The 23,654-nt window shown below is 47.2% G+C and overlaps 1 protein-coding gene across 1 annotated transcript; it reads left to right on the forward strand.

Moving 5' to 3' along the window:
• Window positions 1-11,415: 11,415 nt before the first annotated feature.
• Window positions 11,416-12,881, forward strand: LOC120927548 (vomeronasal type-2 receptor 26-like). Its single transcript, XM_040338345.1, has one exon. The coding sequence runs from the start codon at window positions 11,416-11,418 to the stop codon at window positions 12,406-12,408; it is 993 nt and encodes a 330-aa protein (XP_040194279.1). The 3' UTR covers window positions 12,409-12,881.
• The last annotated feature ends 10,773 nt before the right edge of the window (window positions 12,882-23,654 follow it).

The raw sequence follows: 23,654 nt of genomic DNA on the forward strand, positions 1-23,654 counted from the left end.
ACTCACCCAGCCAACCTCTGCCTCTCTCAGAGAACATGCCTGCCACTGGGGAGAGGCCTGAACTGGCCCTTCTCCCTGGAGTCCTTTCAGCTGCTGGAGAGAAGACAGGGTGACTGGGCTCAGTCCATCATGCTGTTGGGGATCTGGGCCAACTGGCCCCCATCCCTGGGGTATACCAGTGGAGACTGAAGTCCCATCCACTGTTGGTAGATGAAAATCCCCCTGTGCTTGCAAAGCAAAGCTGACATCCTCCTGTCTCAGTGCCGCACCATTTTCTGGGGTTGTGTCAGTGAAGACTGAAGTCCCATCCACTACCCCAGGAACTCCCTCTTCTGTTAGTTGAGAGCAGAGGCTTGTGGCACTCTGCTCTGTTGCCAGCTCTTCTGCTGGGTTGCTGTGAGTGGAGACCACAGTCCCATCCACTACCACAGAAACTCCCTCTCCTGCTAGTTGAGAGCAGAGGCTTGTGGCACTCTGCTCTGGTGCCAGCTCTTCTACTGGGTTGCTATGAGTGGAGACCACAGTCCCATCCACTACCACAGGAACTCCCTCTCCTGCTAGTTGAAAGCAGAGGCTTGTGGCACTCTGCTCTGTTGCCAGCTGTTCTGCTGGGTTGCTGTGAGGGGAGACCACAGTCCCATCCCCCGATATCAGCTCAAGCTGTAGTTGTGTGCAGCGGTCAGCAGCATCCTGCCCAGCTGTCAGTGATTAGGCTGGGAGTAAAAGCTTTACAACCTCAGCTTGTTGCTGGAGAGGGGCCAACCGCCCTGTCTCCCTGGAACTCCACATCATCCGCTTCGGCTTTAGGGATGACAATTTCCATATTTTCCACTGCCGATTCATCAGCCAGGATTTCAGACTTGTCATCTGAAATTTTCTCATGGTCCCAGGCAAAGGGAGCCCCACCCTGCTGCTGAGCAGAGTCTAGCAGCTGTCTGTAGGCGATCTCCAGCTCCCATTCCTGAATGGCCAGAAACTCCAAATCTTCCTGTGACCAGTGGCCTTCCGAGACATTCAATTTTTCCTCTCTGTGCTCCATTATGTCCTCCAATAGCCACTCCCTATCATCCCCGAAGTCAGGCTCACTGGACATCCTCCATTACAATAATCCCAGGCCATCATAGTCATAGCCTTCCGTGGGGCTGTCATCCGCTGACCACAGGCACTCTTGGGCTACACACCACCGGAGGGCTCTGTAGCTTTCGTCCAACTGCATCTCTGCACTGATCAGCCTGCTTAACTCGGCTGTCCACTCCTGCATCGGTTGTTCCCCCAACAACGGCATTCGTGCATCATACTGCGGCCAGTACCTTACATGGATGGAGGGGAGGACCTTCCCCTGGTGTTGCTGCTCAAGAGCTAGCGCTTCCCTCCTGAGTTGGCAACAAATCAAATTCGACCATCCCAGCATGGCCTCCTTTGATACTGATCCTCTGTGCTGTATCCGCATCTCTTGTAACCTCCTTCTGAATTCCTCTTCCATGGAGACTGGTATCTGTACCTCTCCTCTCCCTTCAGTTGGTGCTGCTGTGACTTCTGCTGCTGCAGCACCTCTTTGATGTAGCCAAGTGGCATCCACAGCCGCTATAACCAGGTCTACGATCTCCGGTGGAGGATTAGGACCATACTGTGCCAGTCCTCGTTTAACAGCCTGATCAAAACTTCCTTCCTCGGGTGTCTTGTCTGTTACGCTGGGCCTTTCAGCTCTATCCATTTTTACAAGTTCTGCAATAATGTCCCTTTTCTTACGGTTGCTGGCCCGTCTGCCACAGCTCTCCAGTAACTCCATGAGGGAAGAAAGCTTCAGACGTTCATACTGTGTCTCCATTGTCCTGTGTCCTTGTAGCTGTTCTTCTGGCAATGGAACCATCCCACTGCTGCCACCACTGTAATGCTCCCCACCATTTACGATTTCCATTCCATCAACCACGACAGCTTATCCGACAATCCGACAAGCCAGAAGACAGGACCCATTGGATTTTCCCCAGAAATAACGAGACAGAGCTCTGTTACTGGTTCCAACATGAATGAATGAATACTTTTAATAGTATCTTAGCTTTCTTATATAGAGTACAAGCATGTTACAGTTAATCACAGGGACAAAGAAACACTCCACCCACACATCACACAATAGGGCTTCAATCACATTCTTTTAGATAATGACATTCGGAGGAGTTAATTATCCCCCAGACGTTCGGACTCCGCCAATAAGCGATTCCCCTTAATAATACACATTCCTATGTCAGACGTTTTGGCACAGATCTGACATAATTAACATGACCTAATTACTACAGTTGACATGTACATTCCACACACAAAACAGTATTAGCATACATAATGAAGGGTCTTAGGAACCAGGCTGAATTAACACCTAAAAGCTAGACATCTGACCTTTACAGAGTTAATTAACATCTCACAATGGAATGTCCAGGAGCAGACGCAATTAAAACCTCAAAAGCATGTGTCCCGAGGGGGCGTGGCCGGCCGGAGAGCAAGATGGACGCCTAAGCCTTCAGCTCGTCAGCCAGGGGAAAACAACAACGACGTAGGCCGCCACCGCAACTCCATCCGCGCCCATCCTCGCTCAGGAGACATCGGGGAACACGATGAGCACGTCGAGGAAACGGCTCACGGAGCACAAGCCCCAAAAACTGACGGAATTCGCCTACAAGCCGGTGGAGGGGTCCGGAGCCTCCCAAGATGGCGCCGACCAGGCCGCGCAGCGCGGCTCCTACACGGATCTACCGGACGATGGCCCTGTGACTCCGCAAACCGCAAGTACCCCAGCAAAACCTCCCGATCAGATAGGGGGGGATCCGCTGCCCACTAGCCCGGCGAAAGCCAAACGGAGACTAGACACGCCGCCGCAGCGGACGCTGCGGCCGCAAATAGAGGCCCCGGCTTTTGGCCCACTCCTCTCCAGTCAGGCCCTGCACTCCTCTGTGGCCTCCTTCCCCACATCTGGGCAGCCAGTGATGGACACGATCCTGAAGGACATGCTACTGTCCCTACAAACCTCCCTTATGTCTGACCTCTCCACACTGTTCACAAAAATCACCTCAGACCTGCATGTGCTAGACAACAGGGTGGATGCTGTGGAGAGAGGCCTCACTGACTGCACCTCCACAGTGAACGATGTCATTGACTGCTATGATGACATAAAGGAGGAACAGGCCTGGATGCGCTCCAAGATGGCCGATTTGGAGGACAGGTCCCGCCGAAATAATGTTAAACTGCGAGGCGTACCTGAAAACATCGCTCCTGCGGACCTCCAACGCTATGCCACTGAATTGATACGCCTTATCCTGCCAGAAGCACCCCCTCGAGAAGTGGTCATTGACAGGATCCACAGGATCGCCAAACCATCTCACCTTGCAGCCTCAGTCCCCCGAGACGTCCTGATGAGGATCCATTTTTACCACATTAAAGAAAACCTGATGATGGGAGTCAAAGCCAAATCACCTCTTCCTGACCCGTTTGCCGGAGTCCAGTTCTACCCGGACCTCTCTAAGTACACCCTCCAGCTCCGCAGACAGCTGAGTCCGATTACCAAGGGCCTCTTGAACCACAAAGTGCAATATAAGTGGCGGTATCCGGCCACCCTCCTGGTCACGAGAAATGGCCAGACCCACACGATCAAGGATCTGGACAAGGGCTTATGTCTCCTCCGCACCTGGGGAATCCTCCCGGAACCCCAGCACGCAGCCCCGCTTGAGAAGAGAGCAATGGCTCCCCGTAGGAGCATGGAAACAAACCACACCTGAAAGAGGCTTAATTCAAGATGAGTGCGGCCAAATAATGCTCCAACAGTTCCCCTGGATCCTGACGCCTGTCACCCCTGCTTCTTTATTCTCCTGCGCTACTGACTGTTCAGTTTCCCCCAATTGGAGGCCAACGTGGTGTTTGCCACCCCTCCGTATTCTGCCATTGCATTTTTTGCTTTTTTTTTTTCTCTTTTTTTTCTTTACGTTTTGTTGTTGCTGCAGTTATACCTAACGTATTGCTCTATCTACAGCTCTCTGTGCACTCGCCCCGGAGCTTCTGGACTGCCGTACACCTGAACTCGAACCCACCTTCGGGCCCTCGCCAGCTCTGATCTACAGCATCTAACAGTGAGTGTCACTCCCCATTACACATCAGCCTAACATTGCAGAGATGCCACTCTCGATTTTATCGTTGAATGTGAACGGCCTGAACCACCCTGCCAAGCGCCACTCACTGTGGAGGACCGCCACGACCCTCCGCAGTGACGTGCTGTGCATTCAAGAAACCCACTTACTACAGCAGGCCCTCCCCCTCTGTTCAAATCGACAGTTCCCTCACATATTCCACGCCTACCACTCCACCAAAACCCGGGGTGTCATGATCGCAGTTAAAGACACAGTAGACTTCCAACTCCTGAACTCTGTTGCAGACCCTGAAGGTCGCTTTTTGATCCTAATTTGCTCCCTCAACCGGGTTGTGTACACATTGGTGAACGTCTATGCCCCTAACGCACGCCAGTTGCCGTTCCTACGCAGGGTCCTAGCCATGACCAAACCCGTTCAGAAAGGCCACCTGATCCTATGCGGGGACTTTAACCTGGTACCGAACACTCGATTGGACTCCACCTCGGCGGCGCAAAGACGGGGGTCGCCCCTATTGAACTTTATCTCAACTCAGGATCTTTACGATGCATGGAGGTGCCTACATGGTTCTGAAAAGGACTTTACATTTTTCTCCCCTAGGCATCACTCATACTCAAGAATCGATCTGTTTTTGACAGATAAATGGATCTTGCAAAAGATATCTATGTCTACGATCCACACCGCCACATGGTCAGACCACGCCCCGATCTCGATTCAAATCGAGGACTCTTCCTTGCAACGTAGCACGTTTTTATGGCGAGCGAACGACTATTTACTTCAAAATGACAAATATACCCCACAGATCTGCGATGAGATTGTGGATTTTTTTGAGCTAAACGAGGGCTCTGTGTCTGACCCTGCGGTGGTGTGGTGCACCCACAAAGCGTACATGAGAGGAATATTACTAAAACTAGGTTCACGTCTCAAACGTGAGAGGACGCAGCGTGTAGACGAACTGACTACCCAAATAACGACACTAGAAACCAGTCATAAAACGAACCCCACAGACTCCCAGACTAAGCTTCTGATGTCCCTAAGACAGGAACTTAAAACTCTTCTTCTCCACTCTTTCGAATTCCTCCAGAGGAAATTTAAAGCGACCTCGTACTCCACTTCCAACAAAGCAGGGAAGAAATTGGCACAACGCTTACAAGGCAGACGCGCCAAAACTAAAATCCACCAACTTTACCACCCCCATACGAATCTCTCCCTGACGAACCCCCAGGACATAGCTGACGCCTTCAGTGCTTACTATGGTGACCTATACAACCTGGAACGTGACCCTAACACCCCACAACCAACGCGCACGGAAATTGACAACTTCCTCCGACCGATTGACATCCCCTCCTTGACTATGCAGCAACTGGAAGCGCTTAACGCCCCGTTCACTGCACAAGAAATTCGCAGGTCAATCGACTCCCTGCCTCGGGGTAAGGCACCTGGACCTGACGGTCTGACAGGAGAATATTACAAACAATTCTCCTCCATTCTGGCCCCGCACCTTACTGAAGTGTTCAATAACGCTGCCTCCTCTTCTAATTTTCCGAATGAATATTTAAATGCACTGATCATAACCTTACCGAAGCCAGGGAAGGCCCCCAATGTTCCTCAAAATTTTCGCCCAATATCACTACTCAATCTCGATCTTAAAATCTATGCCAAAACCATAGCCGCATGACTATTAGAAATTATGCCCCTTCTTATCCACACAGACCAAACAGGATTCACAAAGGGCAGGCAGGCATCCGATGCTACGAGGACGATGCTCAACCTGATCCACCACGCGGAATCCACCGGAACGCCTTCTCTGCTCCTATCCTTGGACGCAGAGAAGGCGTTCGACAGGGTTCACTGGACATACCTGGAAGCTGTACTCCGAAAATTTGGATTTGACGGCTTCATTCTACAGGCCATATTGGCCCTATACACCAATCCCAAGGCCCAAGTATACACGGAAGGCATGCTTTCCTGCCCATTCTCTATTACAAATGGCACGCGACAGGGGTGCCCCTTATCCCCACTCATTTTTAACATGCTAATGGAACCCCTGGCAGAACATGTCCGCTCCAATCCCGCCATCTCAGGTCTCACAATTGGTCCCCGACCACACAAAATAAGCCTATTCGCGGACGATGTCATTCTAATCCTAACAAATCCGACCTCTTCCCTGGCTGAGGTACAAAAGTTGCTACACTGGTTTAGCTCGGTATCATACTACAAAATCAACACGACTAAATCATTCATACTAGACATCAACATTGACGCAACGACCAGGAACCTCCTGGAACTTCAACACCCGTTCACATGGGCTCACACTGACATTTCCTACCTGGGCATTCAACTACCGAGAACACTGACGAAACTATACATGTGCAATTTCATTCCATTGCTGCACAACGTCCTTCAGACCTCCCAATCTCTAGCAAAACACGAACTCTCCTGGTCGGGGAGACTCGCAGCCTTTAAAATGATTTGCCTACCCCAAATCCTGTACATCTTTCGGACCCTCCCGGTACCACTACCGGTCTCATTTTTCAGGTCCCTCCAGACGGTATATAACAAATACCTCTGGAACGGAAAAAAACCCAGATGCGCACACTCCATACTGACAAAACACAAGCTAGCAGGGGGTACAGGTTCCATAGACTTTAGAGACTACCATACGGCGGCCGTTCTAGCCCAACTCCCCAGCTGGTTCCAACCGCTGAAAAAGTCACCCTGGGGGTCCATGGAGAGCTTCTCTCTTCCTAGGCAAAAGCTAGTGAGTTGGCTACTTAGTACCCCCCTTGGCGCCACAGTTCCACCCTCCTTGCCCCCGACAATGAAAGCATCAGCACAAGCGTGGGACAGACTGATATCCCTACTTGACCCAACGCCCAACGCTTCGCGCTTCGCTATTCCGCTAGAATCTCTCCAGTTCCTATCACCCGACCTATCACTGACACGCTGGTCCCTCAAAGGAATCCTAACTATACAAGACCTACTACTTGACGGTAAACCTAAGACGTTCTCTCAACTCAAAACGGAATTCGCTCTCCCAGACGCTGAACACTTTACTTTCCTACGGGTGCACCACTGCTTAACCACTTCCCTACCGGCCCATAGTAAAATGACGTCCACAAAGAACTTCTGCCGTTCAGAGTGGACGTCATATGACGTCCTGGGCTTTCCGGGTGGATATCTGAATGATGCCTGCAGCTAAGAGGCATCATTCAGATATCCTTCTAAACTGCCGGCGATTCTGCACAACGTAAGAACGATCATAGCGGCGGTTCCGCCGCTAGATCGTTCTTACAGGCGGCGGGAGGGGACATCCCCCCCCTCCCGCCGCCATCCGGTGCTTCTCCGGGCTCTCCCGTGCCATCGGGGGCCCGGAGAACGAATCGTCCGGCGCTCGCAGGAAGCATAGAGATGACTGGTGACCAGATGGTCACCAGTCATCTCTATGACCGTCGGAGGACCCGGGCGCGATGTGATGACGTCACGCCCGGGTCCCGTAAGTAAACAAAGCCGCGATTGCGGCTGCTAAGCAACCACAAGCATGAGATCGGTGAATTTTTTTTCACCGATTTCATGCTTTCCAGCCTGGAGGAGAGATGTGGGGTCTTACTGACCCCGCATCTCTCCATAAAGAGTACCTGTCACACACATTCCTATTACAAGGGATGTTTACATTCCTTGTAATAGGAATAAAAGTGATAAAAAAAAAAAAAAATTAAAAAAAAAAGTGTAAAAAAGAAATAAATATATATAAAAAAAAAAAGAAATAAAAATTTATTTTTTTAACGCCCCTGTCCCCGGTAGCTTGCGCGCAGAAGCGAACGCACACGCAAGTCCCGCCGACATATGTAAACGCCGTTTAAACCACATATGTGAGGTATCGCCGCGTGCGTTAGAGTGCCAGCAACAATTCTAGCACTAGATCTCCTCTGTAAATCTAAACTGGTAACCTGTAAAAAATTTCAAATCGTTGCCTATGGAGATTTTTAAGTACCGAAGTTTGGCGCCATTCCATGAGTGTGCGCAATTTTAAAGCGTGACATGTTAGGTATCTATTTACTCGGTGTAACATCATATTTCATATTTTACAAAAAAATTGGGCTAACTTTACTGTTTTTAAATTTTTTTAATTCATGAAACAATTTTTTTCCCAAAAAAAGGCGTTTGAAAAATTATTGCGCAAATACCGTGCAAGATAAAAGGTTTCAATGACCGTCGTTTTATTCCCTAGGGTGTCTGCTAAAAAAAACATATATAATGTTTGGGGGTTCTGCGTAATTTTCTAGCAAAAAAATTATGATTTGTACATGTAGGAGAGAAGTGCCAGAATAGGCCCGGTATGGATGGGTGTATAACTGCCCGGTATGGAAGAGGTTAAACGCGCTGCCCCGTCCCCTTTACAATGTCCCTGCTAAAACGTGGGACTACCTAACAGACCCTACCTCTAAGATAAAGGGCATCTCCCACTTTTACAACGCTCTCCACGACAAAGGCACCTTTTCCAAACTGACCCCGCACCTTAAATGGGAAGCTGATCTCGACTGCAAATTTACTGAGGCTCAATGGCGGGGCGCCCTTAAGGCGGTCTTCAAGGCTACTAAATCCGCAGCCCTCTGGGAACTCACCCAGAAAATTTCTCTGCGGTGGTACCTCACCCCAGTGAAATTGGCATCTTTCAGCACTACCTACTCTGACATTTGCTGGAGATGCAACACAAATAGGGGGGACATGCTACATATTTTTTGGACCTGCCCCAACATCCAAGAATACTGGACCAACGTTTTCCAGCTCATTTCCGAAGTTACAAATGTCAAACCAACCCCCACACCGGCCCTTGCAATTCTCAATCTGAGCATTGAAGAAATCCCCTTTCCCATGAGACACGTGACCACACACATACTCCTGGCAGCCAGGCTCAACATAGCAAGACACTGGAAGGACGTCCAGAATCCCAGCACAGCTCAGGTCAAAGACTTGGTTGCGCTTCACTACAGCTACGAGACTATGACAGCAGTGAGTACAGGGCAGGCATCCAAGGCTCGGGTGCTCTGGCAGCCCTGGCGCGACTGGACGGGAGCTACAACTACCATGAGTTGTTAGGCTCCTATGACCCGTTTGGTATACTTCTTGACCGAGCAATACAAGTTCACACTGCCACATAAGGTTTATTTTCTCTTCTTCTTTTTTTTTTTCTATCTGACTAACGGTTTCAAAACCCCCACTAGGGGCCGACTACGTGTCGTAGTGGACTCTGTTATTAATCGCCGCTCCACTGGCGCGACACTAATGATCCCATAAGGGGTGTCGCTCCACGGGAGGGGAATGAACGTATGTTTTAAGTCCACTGCGACCCTATCTCATGTGTTATTTCATGATTTATGCTGATGAACACGATTTGTTTACTTAATACATGTTTCCCGACGTCGTTGCACGACGTACAAGTTTTAACTGTACCTTGTAATACCACGTGAAACTTTAATAAAGAAACATTGAGTAAAAAAAAAAAAAAGCATGTGTCCCCCCATTGAATGAAAACACTCCATTTGGAGTCAGACTTTAACAACTTGTAATATTCCAAGATATCCTGCAAAACATGAATTATCATTTATCAGTCACCCTATGCCCAAAATGGGAACAGGGTGACCCTAGACCCAAGAGTCATTAGTGACGCTGGCACAGGAGTACCCCCCATCCTTCAAAAGTCTCTGGGTGTCACGGGTCATTCCGTTACACCCACCATGTAAGAAACAGTGACAGCTCCACATAGTGCATTAAATGTGTAGAAATGTATTTAAAAAGTTAAAATTGCACTTACAGTTATGCAGTTTAAAATTTGCCTTGAATCTAATGTGCCGGCCGGTACACAAAACTCTCAGGCACCCGTCCACTGGGGGAATGTTAGGAGCTTCTTGGGTGACGACAGCGCGCCGCTCGCCCTACGTTCGTTTCGTAAGATATTACTTCTTCCAGGAGCCTGACATAGCTGCCCTAGCTACATGTCTAGTTGGATTTGACGTAATGTAGCGTTATATATTGATCTTCCTAATATACTTATGAATATCAATAAAGGTATCGATTTTTTTGAGCTTACGTGGATGGGCAAATGTAAGGCCCTTATTCAAAACAATTTGTTCTTCCTGTGATAAAACAACACTACTCAGATTGAACACACCTTGACAAGTTATGTTCACCTTTGACACCTCTTCCCTCCTCTTAACCCTCTCTTGGTTCGGGGTCTCTTTTTCTCCCTAGGGGGGCCTCGTGAAAACCCTGATTGGGGCGAGGATTGGGATTCGGTTGTTGATATGTATATGGATACTGATCATACTCTGCATTAGTATACGGGTACACTCCATCATTGTAATGAACTCGAAGTTGGGAATATCTATTATAAGTCGATATTGGTGGATGACTATAGTGAGAGGCATTAGAATGACCGCCAGAGCGATCATAACCTCTGTTAGGTGATCCTCTATGGTAGGACAACCCCCTATAGTACGAAGAATCCTGATCGTGATAATGATCATTGTAATTGGACTGATTTCCTATATGTCATCTCCCACCCCTACTATTAGAGTTGTGTCCTCTCCCCATTTGTGAGTTCTTAGGGGTATGTACACTTTGGGGCCGACCTCTTTGGGATTGAGGAATATCCTTAGGAAGTAAACTCATAGCAGGTTTTGGTTGGGTTGAGTAGTCAGTTGGGAGGGCCTCAGCACCTGAGCTGGAAGTGTCAAGCCTCGTTGTCATAACAAGGCTTTAATATGTACATCTATACATCCATTGGCCACCTAATGCGTGGGCAGAAATGACGTCATTCCGCTCCGTCCATAGCAAGGCTTGGTTGCGTCTGACACTTCCTGGTACAACAGGAATGGTATTTGCGTCAGTTTATTCGGACTTAATGGTGGTTTGATGTGGGCTGGTACAGTGATCAGTCATCAGCTGTGTCTGCCGCTGCATGGCCCCACGACTATGCGAGAGGCAGATTCTGGGAGGACATCATAGGACGTCCTCCCAGAACAACAGTGCTTCCTCCCGGCCTTCATTTTGCTATAGGTGGGGCGGGAAGATGTTAACGTTACCACTTGCCAATAGGAAGTCTCTACAGATAGGAGTTCAACTTTGTGATATTATCTATTTATTGATCTTATATTAGTGAACATCTTTAACATTTAAATACTGTACATTTAGGTCATTTATTATTTATTATATTTTTTTCACATTTTATTGTTATATTTAAATGTATTATTTATTTTATTTTATTTTTCTCTCCCACAATGTACTGATGGAAATCCAATTGCTAGCAGTGAGGCCACACAACATAAGTTGTTTTCTCACAATCTCTGACCCCGATGTTCATTGTGTTTGTATTGTTCTTCCTACAGACAGTGAAAACTGCATGAAATGTCCTGATGAAGAATGGCCAAATGAGAAGAAGGATCGGTGTGTTCCAAGAGTGGTGGAATTTCTCTCCTACACTGATGATCCCATTGTTGGAGTATTTTCAGCTCTCTCCATCCTCTGTTGTCTTCTGACTGGTTTAATATTGGGGATATTTATACATTACCAGGACACCCCCATTGTTAAAGCCAATAACCGGGACTTGAGCTATCTTCTCCTGGTCTCCATCATGCTGAGCTTCCTCTGTGTCTTCTTGTTCCTCGGCCATCCAGTAGATGTGACCTGCATGCTGCGTGTCACCTCTTTTGGTGTCATCTTCTCAGTTGCCGTCTCTTCTCTACTTGCCAAAAGTATCATGGTGTGTATTGCTTTTAAAGCCACCAAACCTGGGAGTCCCTGGAGGAAATGGATGGGAACCAAACTGCCAAATTGTATCATTTGTGTCTTCTCACTGGTCCAAGTCATAATCTGTGTCACTTGGTTGTCTATTTCTCCCCCCTACCAGGATCAGGACAATAACTCTTATCAGGGGAAGATCATCATTCAGTGTAATGAGGGTTCAGTTATCGGCTTCTACTCTGTCCTGGGATATATGGGGCTTCTGGCAGCTGTGAGTTTCATTATCGCTTTTTTAGCCAGGACATTACCGGACAGTTTTAATGAGGCTAAGTACATCACCTTCAGCATGCTGGTGTTCTGCAGTGTCTGGATTGCCATGATCCCGGCCTATCTGAGCACCAGAGGGAAATACATGGTGGCTGTGGAGATTTTCGCTATAATGGCCTCCAGTACTGGACTTCTTGGCTGTATATTTTTCCCAAAAATTTACATAATTCTGTTCAGACCTGACCTTAATGCAAAAATAGTTATCCACTAATATGTATGGAGGAACACTGGGTTATCAGTAATTATAGCATTATCTCTGTTATTGTTAAATGTAATATGTTGTTAGTGTATTGAGAATAAACACTGCTATACTGTATATGAATATTTAATACTTACCTCTCTGGTGGACAGTAAGTTTAATTTTTGCTCTGGACACCACTGGTATCGGACACTTTGGGTTTGTTGTAAACCTTGTCCCCTGCTTGGTGTTGTGGTTCCTTCCACCAACCGGTCCATCAATACAGAACAATGTAGCCACTTAGTAAGGAGGAACCACAGTGACCAGAGGGGGACAAAGTATCCAAATCATCCTAAAGTGTCCAATACCAGAGACACCCATCACTCTTCCAGAGAGGAAAGATTTCACTCACCACCTTCCCGAAGATAAATATTAAACATGTTCTTTTATAAGCTTATTGTAATGTCATTTTTTTATTGTCACTTTTATTATTTTATATGTAGATGTATCCGGCTATGTTAATAAATACATTTTTCTTGCTGTATTCTAAAATCATTTTTAATTTTACTTGAAGTTGACAAGAACATGCTCTTAGTAAGTTCACATTGTAAGTGATAAGTTGACTTCATTTTAAAAGAGATTTTCTTTATAGGACCTAATAAAAAAAAATCTTTCTCCTTGTATATATTTGTTTGAAAATTGCTGCCACAAGGTAATATTCATCTTCCCTATACAATGCTGCAGAGACAACACTCCTACCCCACACCTCGCCAGATCCTGATATGAAAATTTATGAAGAAAATTACAGGTTCCAGGTGCTCATTGATCAATCATTGGTTGTATTCTGAAGAAGACATTAAACATTAGAATTACATTGGCTTAATATGTTTTGAAATGAATGTTCTTACTCATAAGCGTCCCATAATAGGATATTTCTGCCATCTCCAAAATTTTCTAGTCAGACGTGTCAAAGAAAAAGCTAAAGATATTAAGAACGTATTCTAATCATACACCCTAAGAACAACACTGCGTGTAAAGAAACAATATATATAAATAAACCCCAAAAATATGATACATTATTTATCAATATTTCTCAAATAAATATAATCCCTCTTACACAAAACATATTAAATATGCAAATGATAAAGGGCCAAACAGTGTATGATGAATACATAGATATCCAATGATTTAACATTCAAAAGCTCATACCACCAAAAAATGGCCAAAAATTTGCAATATGATGAAATTCCCTTAAATTATGTACATGCAGGGGCGGACTGACCATTTGGGCACTGCCAGAGGGCCCCATGCCACTAGGGGGCCCCTTCAGGGTTGCCAGCCTCAGTAAAACCAGGGACAGTATGTAAAAATCTGTGTTTTAAAAAAAAATCCCAAGATTATAGCTGCCCCGCCTCTCCAGTACCTTTTCAGTGTATGTATGTGTATTCTGTGTGTGTGTATACTGTGTGTGTATACTGTGTGGTCCCATAATATATTTATGGGGGGCCCCAAAATCTCCAATTTCCCGGGGGCCCCTTAGTCTCCTTTTGCCCGGTGGCCCCATAATCTCCTATTGCCCGGGGGCCCCTTAATCTCCTTTTGCCCGGGGCCCCATGAGTTGTCAGTCTGCCCCTGTGTACATGTGAAGATCAATTACCCCACAATACTAAGTGCAATAAATCCCCTCCTCAGTGACGTGGAAGGAGCTCCTTTATGTTCTTCAATCTCTTCATGAACCCCCCCCAATCCACTCACCTTATAAGTCTGACCTCTTCAATGGATAAGTCGGTCATAGAGCGCTTGTTGTGTATAAAAAATCAGCTGGGGAACTCGGATCCACATAGACAAAGGTAGTCAGTCACACAGGAAACAAAAGCACACTTTTCTATAGAGAAGTCTTGTTGCAAAAAAATCAGTTCAACGTAAAAGAAAGGCCCTATCATCACCAAATAATCATCAATATACCGGAAAAGATCCCCCCCCCCCCCCGAAACAAAAGTCAGAAGAAAGGGATACATTTCCTCACAGAGGTGATGACTACAAGGAATATCACCGAGTGGAGAGAGGGATGTCTCTAATGGGTTACAAAGACCATTTCTGAAGGCCAGAGAGAACCAGATTTCCATGGATGAACTGAATAGTGACCCCTCTGTGCTATCTGTACATTGGAGAGGGTGGGAGCCACAAAAAGAACTGAGGAACCGAGTCTAAGTACACACCCCAGATCTTCACCAGAGACCCCGCAACAGACAGCAACCTCACTTTTGATAGTACTGGGAGCCAAACACTAGTCCATATCTAGTTATTCTTCCACCCACCATTATGGTTTTGATATGGTTTTTATTATGTTTAACATTTTTAAGGAATATTTCTTATACGTTTCCATATATATATATATATATATATATATATATATATATTTTTTTTTTTTTTTTCTTACATTATTTTAACTTTTTTCCTTGTAAGGCTGTTTTGGCCAAGATCAAGCACACCATGGCAGGGAAGACACGTGATCATATATGGATTAGAGGGTGCCCTGTTGTCAGGGCCGGATTAACATTAGCAGCTCCAGGCCCCTTCCTCAAGATAGGCCCTTTTGCACAAAAAGAAAAACAAATCAACTTTAAGGATTGTAGCTAGGTGACCAGGAGTCAGAGACCCTACATGGGGGGGGGGGGTGGGGTATGTAGCTGAAGACCCACCCCACCACTGGTTAAAATATGGGGCTCCTATCATTTATGGTTCCAGAGATACAGGGCTGCTTGCACAGCCTGTCAGAAGCTACATACAGAGCGGACAGTTTAAAGGAGTTGTAAAGGAATTTTTTTTTCATAATAAGCATCCTTTACCTGCAGACATTCCTCTTTTCACTTCCTCATTGTTCGTTTTTGCTCAGAAGTTGCTCTATTTCTTCTCTGTTCTGTTCACTTCCTGCTTGTCTGATTTGACTGACCACCGTAAAAGGGAGGCTTTACTGCGGTGGTCAGTAACGTGCTCACCCCCTCCTGGGAACTACATCTGTGTGGCAGGACGCTCTCTACGTGTTAGAGACGTCAAGGAGGTGTGAATTACTGGGCGTGCCCTAATTCATACTGGAAAATGTAGTTCTTACATGAACGAACGATGCAAACCAGGAAGTGAATGAGAGAACAGAAACTAGAATGCCGGAGGTGATATAGATGAAGGAATTTAATAGGTATTTACTCGTTTCTTAACAGAATCATTACACTATTCTGTCTGTCTACCTTGCAGACATTAATTTTAGGCAATTATTTTTCCCTTTACAACTCCTTTAACTCTATTAGTCCAAGATTATTCTACATAGAGAGCAAAGATTTGACATTATAGAGACATGAAGATTTGACGAAGCAGCTAAAAACATACGATTGCCTCGAGCGGACATTTCTGGTCAAATTCTCCACCCATAGGCTATAGAAGAACTCTAATGTTGGTTGACTACCGTGTTTCCCCAAAAATAAGCCCGGGTCTTATATTAATTTTGGCACCCGAAAACACACTAGGGCTTATTTTCGGGGTAGGTCTTATTATGCTGTGTGCTGTCTTCTCTCCCCCATGCCTGTCATAAATCCCCTGTGGAACCGTGCAAAGTGCTTGTAAAATCCTAGAATCAACTACATATTGCAAAATATGTATGTCTCTGCAATCCATTAGTGCCACATACCTTATAGTGTTTGGCACATCTGTAACCCACCAAAGCTCTCTTCCCCTTCTTCGAGCACTGCAGAGGCAGGGGGGCCTGACATCCCCCGCTGACAGCTTGCAGAAGAGCAGAGTGACATCAGCTGAGCGCCGCTCGGCGCTTCCATGGCCAGCCGGGGCCCTCATCCCAGCTCCGAGCACTGCAGAGGAAGGGGGGGCCCCAGCATCTCCTGCTGACAGCTTGCAAATAAGCAGAGCAGAGTAACATCAGTTGTGCGCCGCTCGGCGCTTCTGTGCTCCGTCGGAAGCCTCTTCCAAGCTCCGAGAACTGCAGAGGGAGGGGAGCTTGAGATCCCCCACTGACATCTGAGAGGAGAAGAGGAAAGCAGCGTGAGAGCAGCGGAAGGTCAGCGATATGCCGAAGGTATTTGGCACAACTAGATCGCATAAACACCCACCCACACACACACTCTCTGACCTTAATAACACTGTAATAGAGTGGACAGCACTGTAAACTAGGTCTTATTTTCAGGGTAGGGCTTATATTGCAGCCCTTCCCGAAAATCACACTAGGTCTTATTTTCGGGGTAGGTCTTATTTTCGGGGAAACACGGTAGTAATAATAATTAATAACTATAATTATTACTAGTGTCATACAACATTAGAATTCTACTATAGCTTGTGGGCGGAACATTCGACCGGAAATGTACGATTGCGGCGTCGTACAGTTTAGCTGCTTCACCCAATCTTCTTATAACATTCGACAGACACCAAATGCCTTCAATTGACAGATTCAACATTAATTCATTCAGATTTTTGGACAAATGCTTTTTTTAACTACTTCCCACCCGGCCACTGCACATATACGGCTGGGTGGGCGCTCTCTCCTTCTGAGTGGATGTTCCCACCCAGTGGCGCGATCCCGATGCACTCGTGTCACCCAGACATGGCACATCATAGATCAGCAGGAGGGCTCTGTGATTGGCCCCCCTGATCACATGATGGCCATGTCCAATCACAGCCATCATGTGATGTAAACAAAGAGTCGGTTGCTAGGTGATCGGCTCTCCTCTCCTCACACAGAAGTCGTTGGTGAGGAGAGGAAGGTGGATTGCTGCAGCTGGCTGGAGATCTGTGAGTATGAGCTGATTTTTACAGCTTTTTATTCACTGATCACCAGTCTAGAGTCCCACACAGAGTGTAAAACACAGAAAGTAAACACACATATGTCCCTAAAACACATATGTCCCTAAAACACATATGTCCCCAAAACACATGTCCCCAGAACACATGTCCCCACATAGTAAAAACACCTGCCCCCAACATATGTAACAGTAAAATCCCAATGATCATTTGCACACATATGACACACAAACCAATTGTTATACACCTAACACATTTTTTTTTTACCAAAAACATGTAGTAGAATACATTTTGGCTTAAATTTATGACAAAGTTAGATTTTATTGGATTTTGTTTAAAAAATAGAGAGACAAAAATATTTTTTTTTTCAAATTTCCGCTCTTTTTTCGCTTATATCGCCAAAAATAAAAAACGGAGTCGTGAATAAATACCACCAAAAGAAAGCTCTATTTGTGTAAACAAAATGATAAAAATTTCATTTGGGTACAGTGTGCATGACCACGCAATTGTCATTGGAAGTGCGAGAGCGCTGAAAGCTGAAAATTGGTCTGGGCAGGAAGGGGGCGAAAGTGCCCGGTATTGATGTAGTTAACAAAGCAAAATAAATATTTTGGGAGTAACTAAATACATTTATTTTTCAGACGAAAATGAAATTCCGAAACAAAATATTTCAGTGTGCACGTGTCTATTGGACAAACCCTACTTAATACTTTACTGATTCTTATATTTCCCTCCAATCACATTTGGAAGTTGGGTGCCGTGTTCATAGGTACAGCCTTGCTTAAACAGTGTCAGCAGCTAACACCACCAGACACATAGCTACACAAGGAAACTGAGACCAAACAAAGGATTTATCATTAAAGTGATATTTATTTACAGTGAACACACACCAATAAACATACACAGCAACCAGTGAAGGCATAAACCACTCCAGCAAACAAGAACAAGAATAACTAATGAACCTAACTGCTATCTATATACAATATCTACAACATATCTACAACATAAGGGACACAGGCAACAGGGATGCAAGGAAGGGGACACGACTGGGTACAAGGGCATGGAACAAGGCAGAGGGGTGCAGGACGGATCAGGACACTGGAAGGCTCAGGAAACTTATCAGGCACCAGCTGGTAGCAAGGAGGCAAGCAGACAGGATAGTGATGCCCTGGGGGAAGGGAGGAGCAGCCTTAAATATCCACCCGGGAGCTGAAACCAGTTGTGGTTGATCAGAACCTGCTGGTTTCTGGGAGACACCTGCTGGTGGACACTGGAACTGCAGCCATCTGCAAAGTGAACCCCAGTGCCACCAGCAGGTGAACTCAACCCTGACAGTCTATTATATCTTCTACATACTGTTATTTTGTTGATTTTAATTTTTGTGATGTTATATTGTGCTTTTTTTTGTCTTACTAGTTTTATTATCATGCTGTTCCTGAAGAGGCCATGATGGCGAAACATGTAGAACTACAAGCATGATAGATTTTTTTTCATGTTGAATACCAACACATGGTCAAACCGATATATTAATGTTTTTTAATTGTATTTTGTAAATAAAAGTAATTCAGTTTTAACAGTGTTTTGTGTAATGAATCACACGCATCTCGAATAATCCCATCCTTTTTATTCTCTCTACATCAAATATATATATATATAGCTCTCTGCTCCCAAAGATAGGGGTGCTATCTTAAATTTAGGCGATATAAGGGCCAATAGTTGGGCCCAGACCTGTTGAATTATATGCAAATTTGCCTCTGTTTTGGCTGTGGTACTGTCTGGTAGTATTTCCCCTTGTTGCCTGTGGGTGGCGTTACCACTTCAGGCCCATGTTGGAACGCAGGTGTACCATGGTGTAATGGGTGTCCCTCCTCGGCAGTGGTACAGTGGGAGTGATGACCCCGCTGTGCATGCTGGGAGGAGATACTTAAGTGGCAGATGCCGTTTTTCGGGGTCCTTCGCCTCGTGGCCCTCCTGGTGCGAGGTGGGTGTGTGCGATTTCAGTCTCGGGACCATGTGGGTCTGAGGCTGTGTTCCTGTCGAGTAGGCCCAGCTATCCTGGCTGGGGCCTATGCTTTGAAGGTGATCCTGTGCTGTCTGTCCTGCAGGAATAAGTCACTCAATAATGGAAGCCATTGGAGGACCTGTCCCGGAAAGGACCGAGCGCAAGGCTGGTACTTTGGGACAGGCCTGGTAACTTATTGAAGGACGCACCATAGCCTACAATACTTTACAGTCCACTGGGTTGCCTTAAAGGCTCTTTGGCTGTAAGGCAGGAAGTTTGGGACTTTAAATCCTGTGGCAGAGGATTTCTGAATATCCATTTTGTGTTCTCAGACCAGGGCTCAAGTCCTGCGGGAACACGTGGGAACAGAGTTCCTACACTTTTTTCACAGCAGGAACTCAGTTCCCTTTGCAGGACTAGAGCAGCCGAGAGCAGCCGAGCCGCCCAAGCCAATCCTTCACTAAGCGGCGATGCCCAGCTCGAGTCAGTGTCAGGGGCAGGCGAACCTTAGTAATCCTTTATGTTACTGCCCGCTTCTTGTATATGGATTCATCAGGTAGTGTGCGGGTATTCCGTCACTTCCTAGATGCCGTCATGTCTCCTGGGAGCTTTTGTCATTATTCCCAGGAGACATTGCGGAGGTCTGCCGCGAGTTATCGCAGGATTTAGAAAGAACTTGCTTCTTTCTAAATCCCGCGATAACTCACGGCAGACCTCCGCAATGTCTCCTGGGAACAATGACAAAAGCTCCCAGGAGACATTGCAGGATTGAGGAAGTGACGGAATACTCGTACACTACCTGATGAATCCATATACAGGAAGCGGGCAGTAACATAAAGGATTACTAAGGTTCGCCTGCCCCTGACAGTGACTCGAGCTGGGCATCGCTGCTTAGTGAAGGATCGGCTCGGGCGGCTTGGCTGCTCTCGGCTGCTCTAGTCCTGCAAAGGGAACTGAGGGCCTGATTCTCAAAAGAGATACGCAGACTTAACTGCTGTTCAGCCTGCGTATCCCTGTGCCTAACTTTGGAAACGATTCTCAAAAGGCTTTTTCCAAAGTTAGGCAGAAAATCTGACATGTGTAAGACACTTACACGGTCAGATTTTAGGATGCAGTACCGCATCCGCCACTGGGGGCATTTCTCATTGAAATGCAGCTTTGCGTATGCAAATGAGGACTTGAGCAGATTTTCAAAGCATTTCATCACTGTGATTTCTGCCTAAGTTCCGAATTTGCCTGCGCAAAACTAGGGCTGGTTTTATAATGTGGAAAGTTAGTCACACATTGTAAAGGCCCATTCCAGCGACGGCATTTGGTATGCATTCCCGAGGGAGAACTCCACGGCAATTTTAAAATTCAAAACCGGCATGGGTTCCCCCCCAGGAGCATACCAGGCCCTTAGGTCTGGTATGGGTTGTAAGGAGACCCCCCCACGCCGAAAAATTTACGTAGGGGGTCCCCCTACAATCCATACCAGACCCGTATCCAAAGCACGCTACCCGGCCGGTCAGGAAGGGAGTGGGGACGAGCGAGCGCCCCCCCCCCCTCCTGAGCCGTGCCAGGCCGCATGCCCTCAACATGGGGGGGTTGGGTGCTCTGGGGCAGGGGGGCGCACTGCGGGCCCCCCCACCCCAGAGCACCCTGTCCCCATGTTGATGAGGACAGGACCTCTTCCCGACAACCCTTGCCGTTGGTTGTCGGGGTCTGCGGGCGGGGGCTTATCGGAATCTGGGAGTCCCCTTTAATAAGGGGGCCCCCAGATACCGGCCCCCCACCCTAAGTGAATGGATATGGGGTACATCGTACCCCTATCCATTCACCTGGAGGCAAAAAGTAAAAGTTAGTAAACACACAACACAAGGCTTTTTAAAATAATTTATTATTCTGCTCCGGATGCCCCCCCTGTCTTCGTTATTAGCTCAATTACCAGGGGGGCTTCTTCTTCCACTCTCCGGGGGTCTTCTTCCACTCTCCGGGGGTCTTCTCCGCTCTCCGGGGGGGGTTTCTTCTTCCGCTCTCCGGGGGGGGGCTTCTCCGGACTCCGGGTACCTGCCGGAGCATGATGGGACGGTGATGCCTATATAAATGGGATGCAAGGCGCGCTTCCATCATTACAGCGACAACAGGCGACGAGTCAACATCGGAAGAGGGGAGAAGAACAGAAGACCCTGACGTCACAGAAGACCGCGCCGGCTGCCTGTTAGAAATTGAGCTAACACACAAAGATAGCAGGCAGCCAGCGCTGAAGAAGAAGGCACCGGACAGCTGCAGAAGAACCGGGGTTCGCCGAGTCAACAGCGGAAGAGGGGAGAAGATGGAAGAAGCCCCCCGGAGTCCGGAGAAGCCCCCCCCCGGAGAGCGGAAGAAGAAACCCCCCCCGGAGAACGGAGAATACCCCCGGAGAGTGGAAGAAGACCCCTGGAGAGTGGAAGAAGAAGCCCCCCCTGGTAATTGAGCTAATAACGAAGACAGGGGGGGCATCCGGAGCAGAATAATAAATTATTTTAAAAAGCCTTGTGTTGTGTGTTTACTAACTTTTACTTTTTGCCTCCAGGTGAATGGATAGGGGTACGATGTACCCCATATCCATTCACTTAGGGTGGGGGGCCGGTATCTGGGGGCCCCCTTATTAAAGGGGACTCCCAGATTCCGATAAGCCCCCGCCCGCAGACCCCGACAACCAACGGCAAGGGTTGTCGGGAAGAGGTCCTGTCCTCATCAACATGGGGACAGGGTGCTCTGGGGTGGGGGGGCCCGCAGTGCGCCCCCCTGCCCCAGAGCACCCAACCCCCCATGTTGAGGGCATGCGGCCTGGCACGGCTCAGGAGGGGGGGGGGCGCTCGCTCGTCCCCACTCCCTTCCTGACCGGCCGGGTAGCGTGCTTTGGATACGGGTCTGGTATGGATTGTAGGGGGACCCCCTACGTCAATTTTTCGGCGTGGGGGGGTCTCCTTACAACCCATACCAGACCTAAGGGCCTGGTATGCTCCTGGGGGGGGGAACCCATGCCGGTTTTTTCTTTGAAAATTGGCATGGAGTTCTCCCTCTCAGGAATGCATGCTGAGCGACGCTGTCATTTTTTTTTATAATTATTTGTTTTCCCGGCGCGTCTTTTTTTTTTCACCCGTCGCTGCACGTCGGGAAAATGACGTCACACGCATGCGCAGTACGGCCGGCGCGGGAGCGCGCCTCATTTAAATTTTAAACGCCCCCAGGAGAGGAGGACAGCCTTACGACGGCGGCACTTAAGTTACACGGCGTGTAATTTCTATGTAAGTGCTTTGACGATCAGGCACTTAGGTAGAAATTTTAAGTCAGTGTAACTTAACTGCTGAAATTTAAGTTACGCAGCTTTTTTGAGAATTTGGCCCTGAGTTCCTGCTGTGAAAAAAGTCTCAGACGGTCTGTTGCAGAGACTGTTTCTATACTGTCCGTGCATCACTGCTAGGCCATGTGAGAGGGGTCTATCCGGGTGAGCAATACCCACTCAGGAGTGAGTGGCAAATATTGGAACTTTGAATATTATTGTGCATTCTGTACCACATGCCTGAACCTTCCCCTTCTCTCTATTCTCTCTACTTCGTTCACAAGTTATGCAGCAAAAATAAAACCTACAGTTGAAGGTTTTACATCTTGTGTGGACATTGCAATTTCTTCAGACTTCCTCCCCTGGACAATGAACTTAGAGGTATCGTGCAAAACCCAAATCTAAACCAGCAGCTCCTACGGGGTTGGGGTACACACACACACACATATATATATATAATTTTTTTTTGTTCACTATATTGCCAAAAGTATTGGGACACCTGCCTTTATGCATGAACTTTAATGGCATCCCAGTCTTAGTCTGTAGGATTCAATATTGAGTTAGCCCATCTGTTGCAGCTATAACAGTAGTGCAAACAATGTAAGGTGGTTATAAAGGCAAAAGTTCTCCATTCTATGCATTAAGATAAAAACCCTTCTATGAGCCCCCCTCAGCCCCCCTAATACTTACCTGAGCAGCTTTGCCCTGGGGGATCCACTTTTAGGGGATTATCAAAACCTTGATGCAGACTTATTTTTGGTTGCTTTTTTTTGTGACAAGTCTATTGCGGGCTGTGATGTTGGTATGTATCTTCCACATCCGGTAACATCTACAACATTTTACACTCTGGGAGGCCGTTAATTAACGGCCTTCCAGAATCGCTCTCCTGCGCTCCCCCTGAGCGCGCACATGGGAGTGTCCGTGACCGCTGGGTCCAGAGGACCCGGCACATCACGGTAAATCCCTGCTGATAGCAGCCGTTTACCACATGATCGCTCCGTCCAATGACAGAGCGATCACTTGTAAACAAACCGGCGTCTTGTAATGATGCCGGTTCCTCCCTTCTCTGTACCGATCGGTACAGTGTGAGAGGAAAGGGGAAGGGAGCAGAGGGAGCAGCAGTGTGAGCTGGATCTGTGACAACTGCAGTCACAGATCCAGCCAATC

This window comes from Rana temporaria, chromosome 1, assembly GCF_905171775.1.
Source record: "Rana temporaria chromosome 1, aRanTem1.1, whole genome shotgun sequence".
Taxonomy (NCBI): Eukaryota; Metazoa; Chordata; class Amphibia; order Anura; family Ranidae; genus Rana; species Rana temporaria.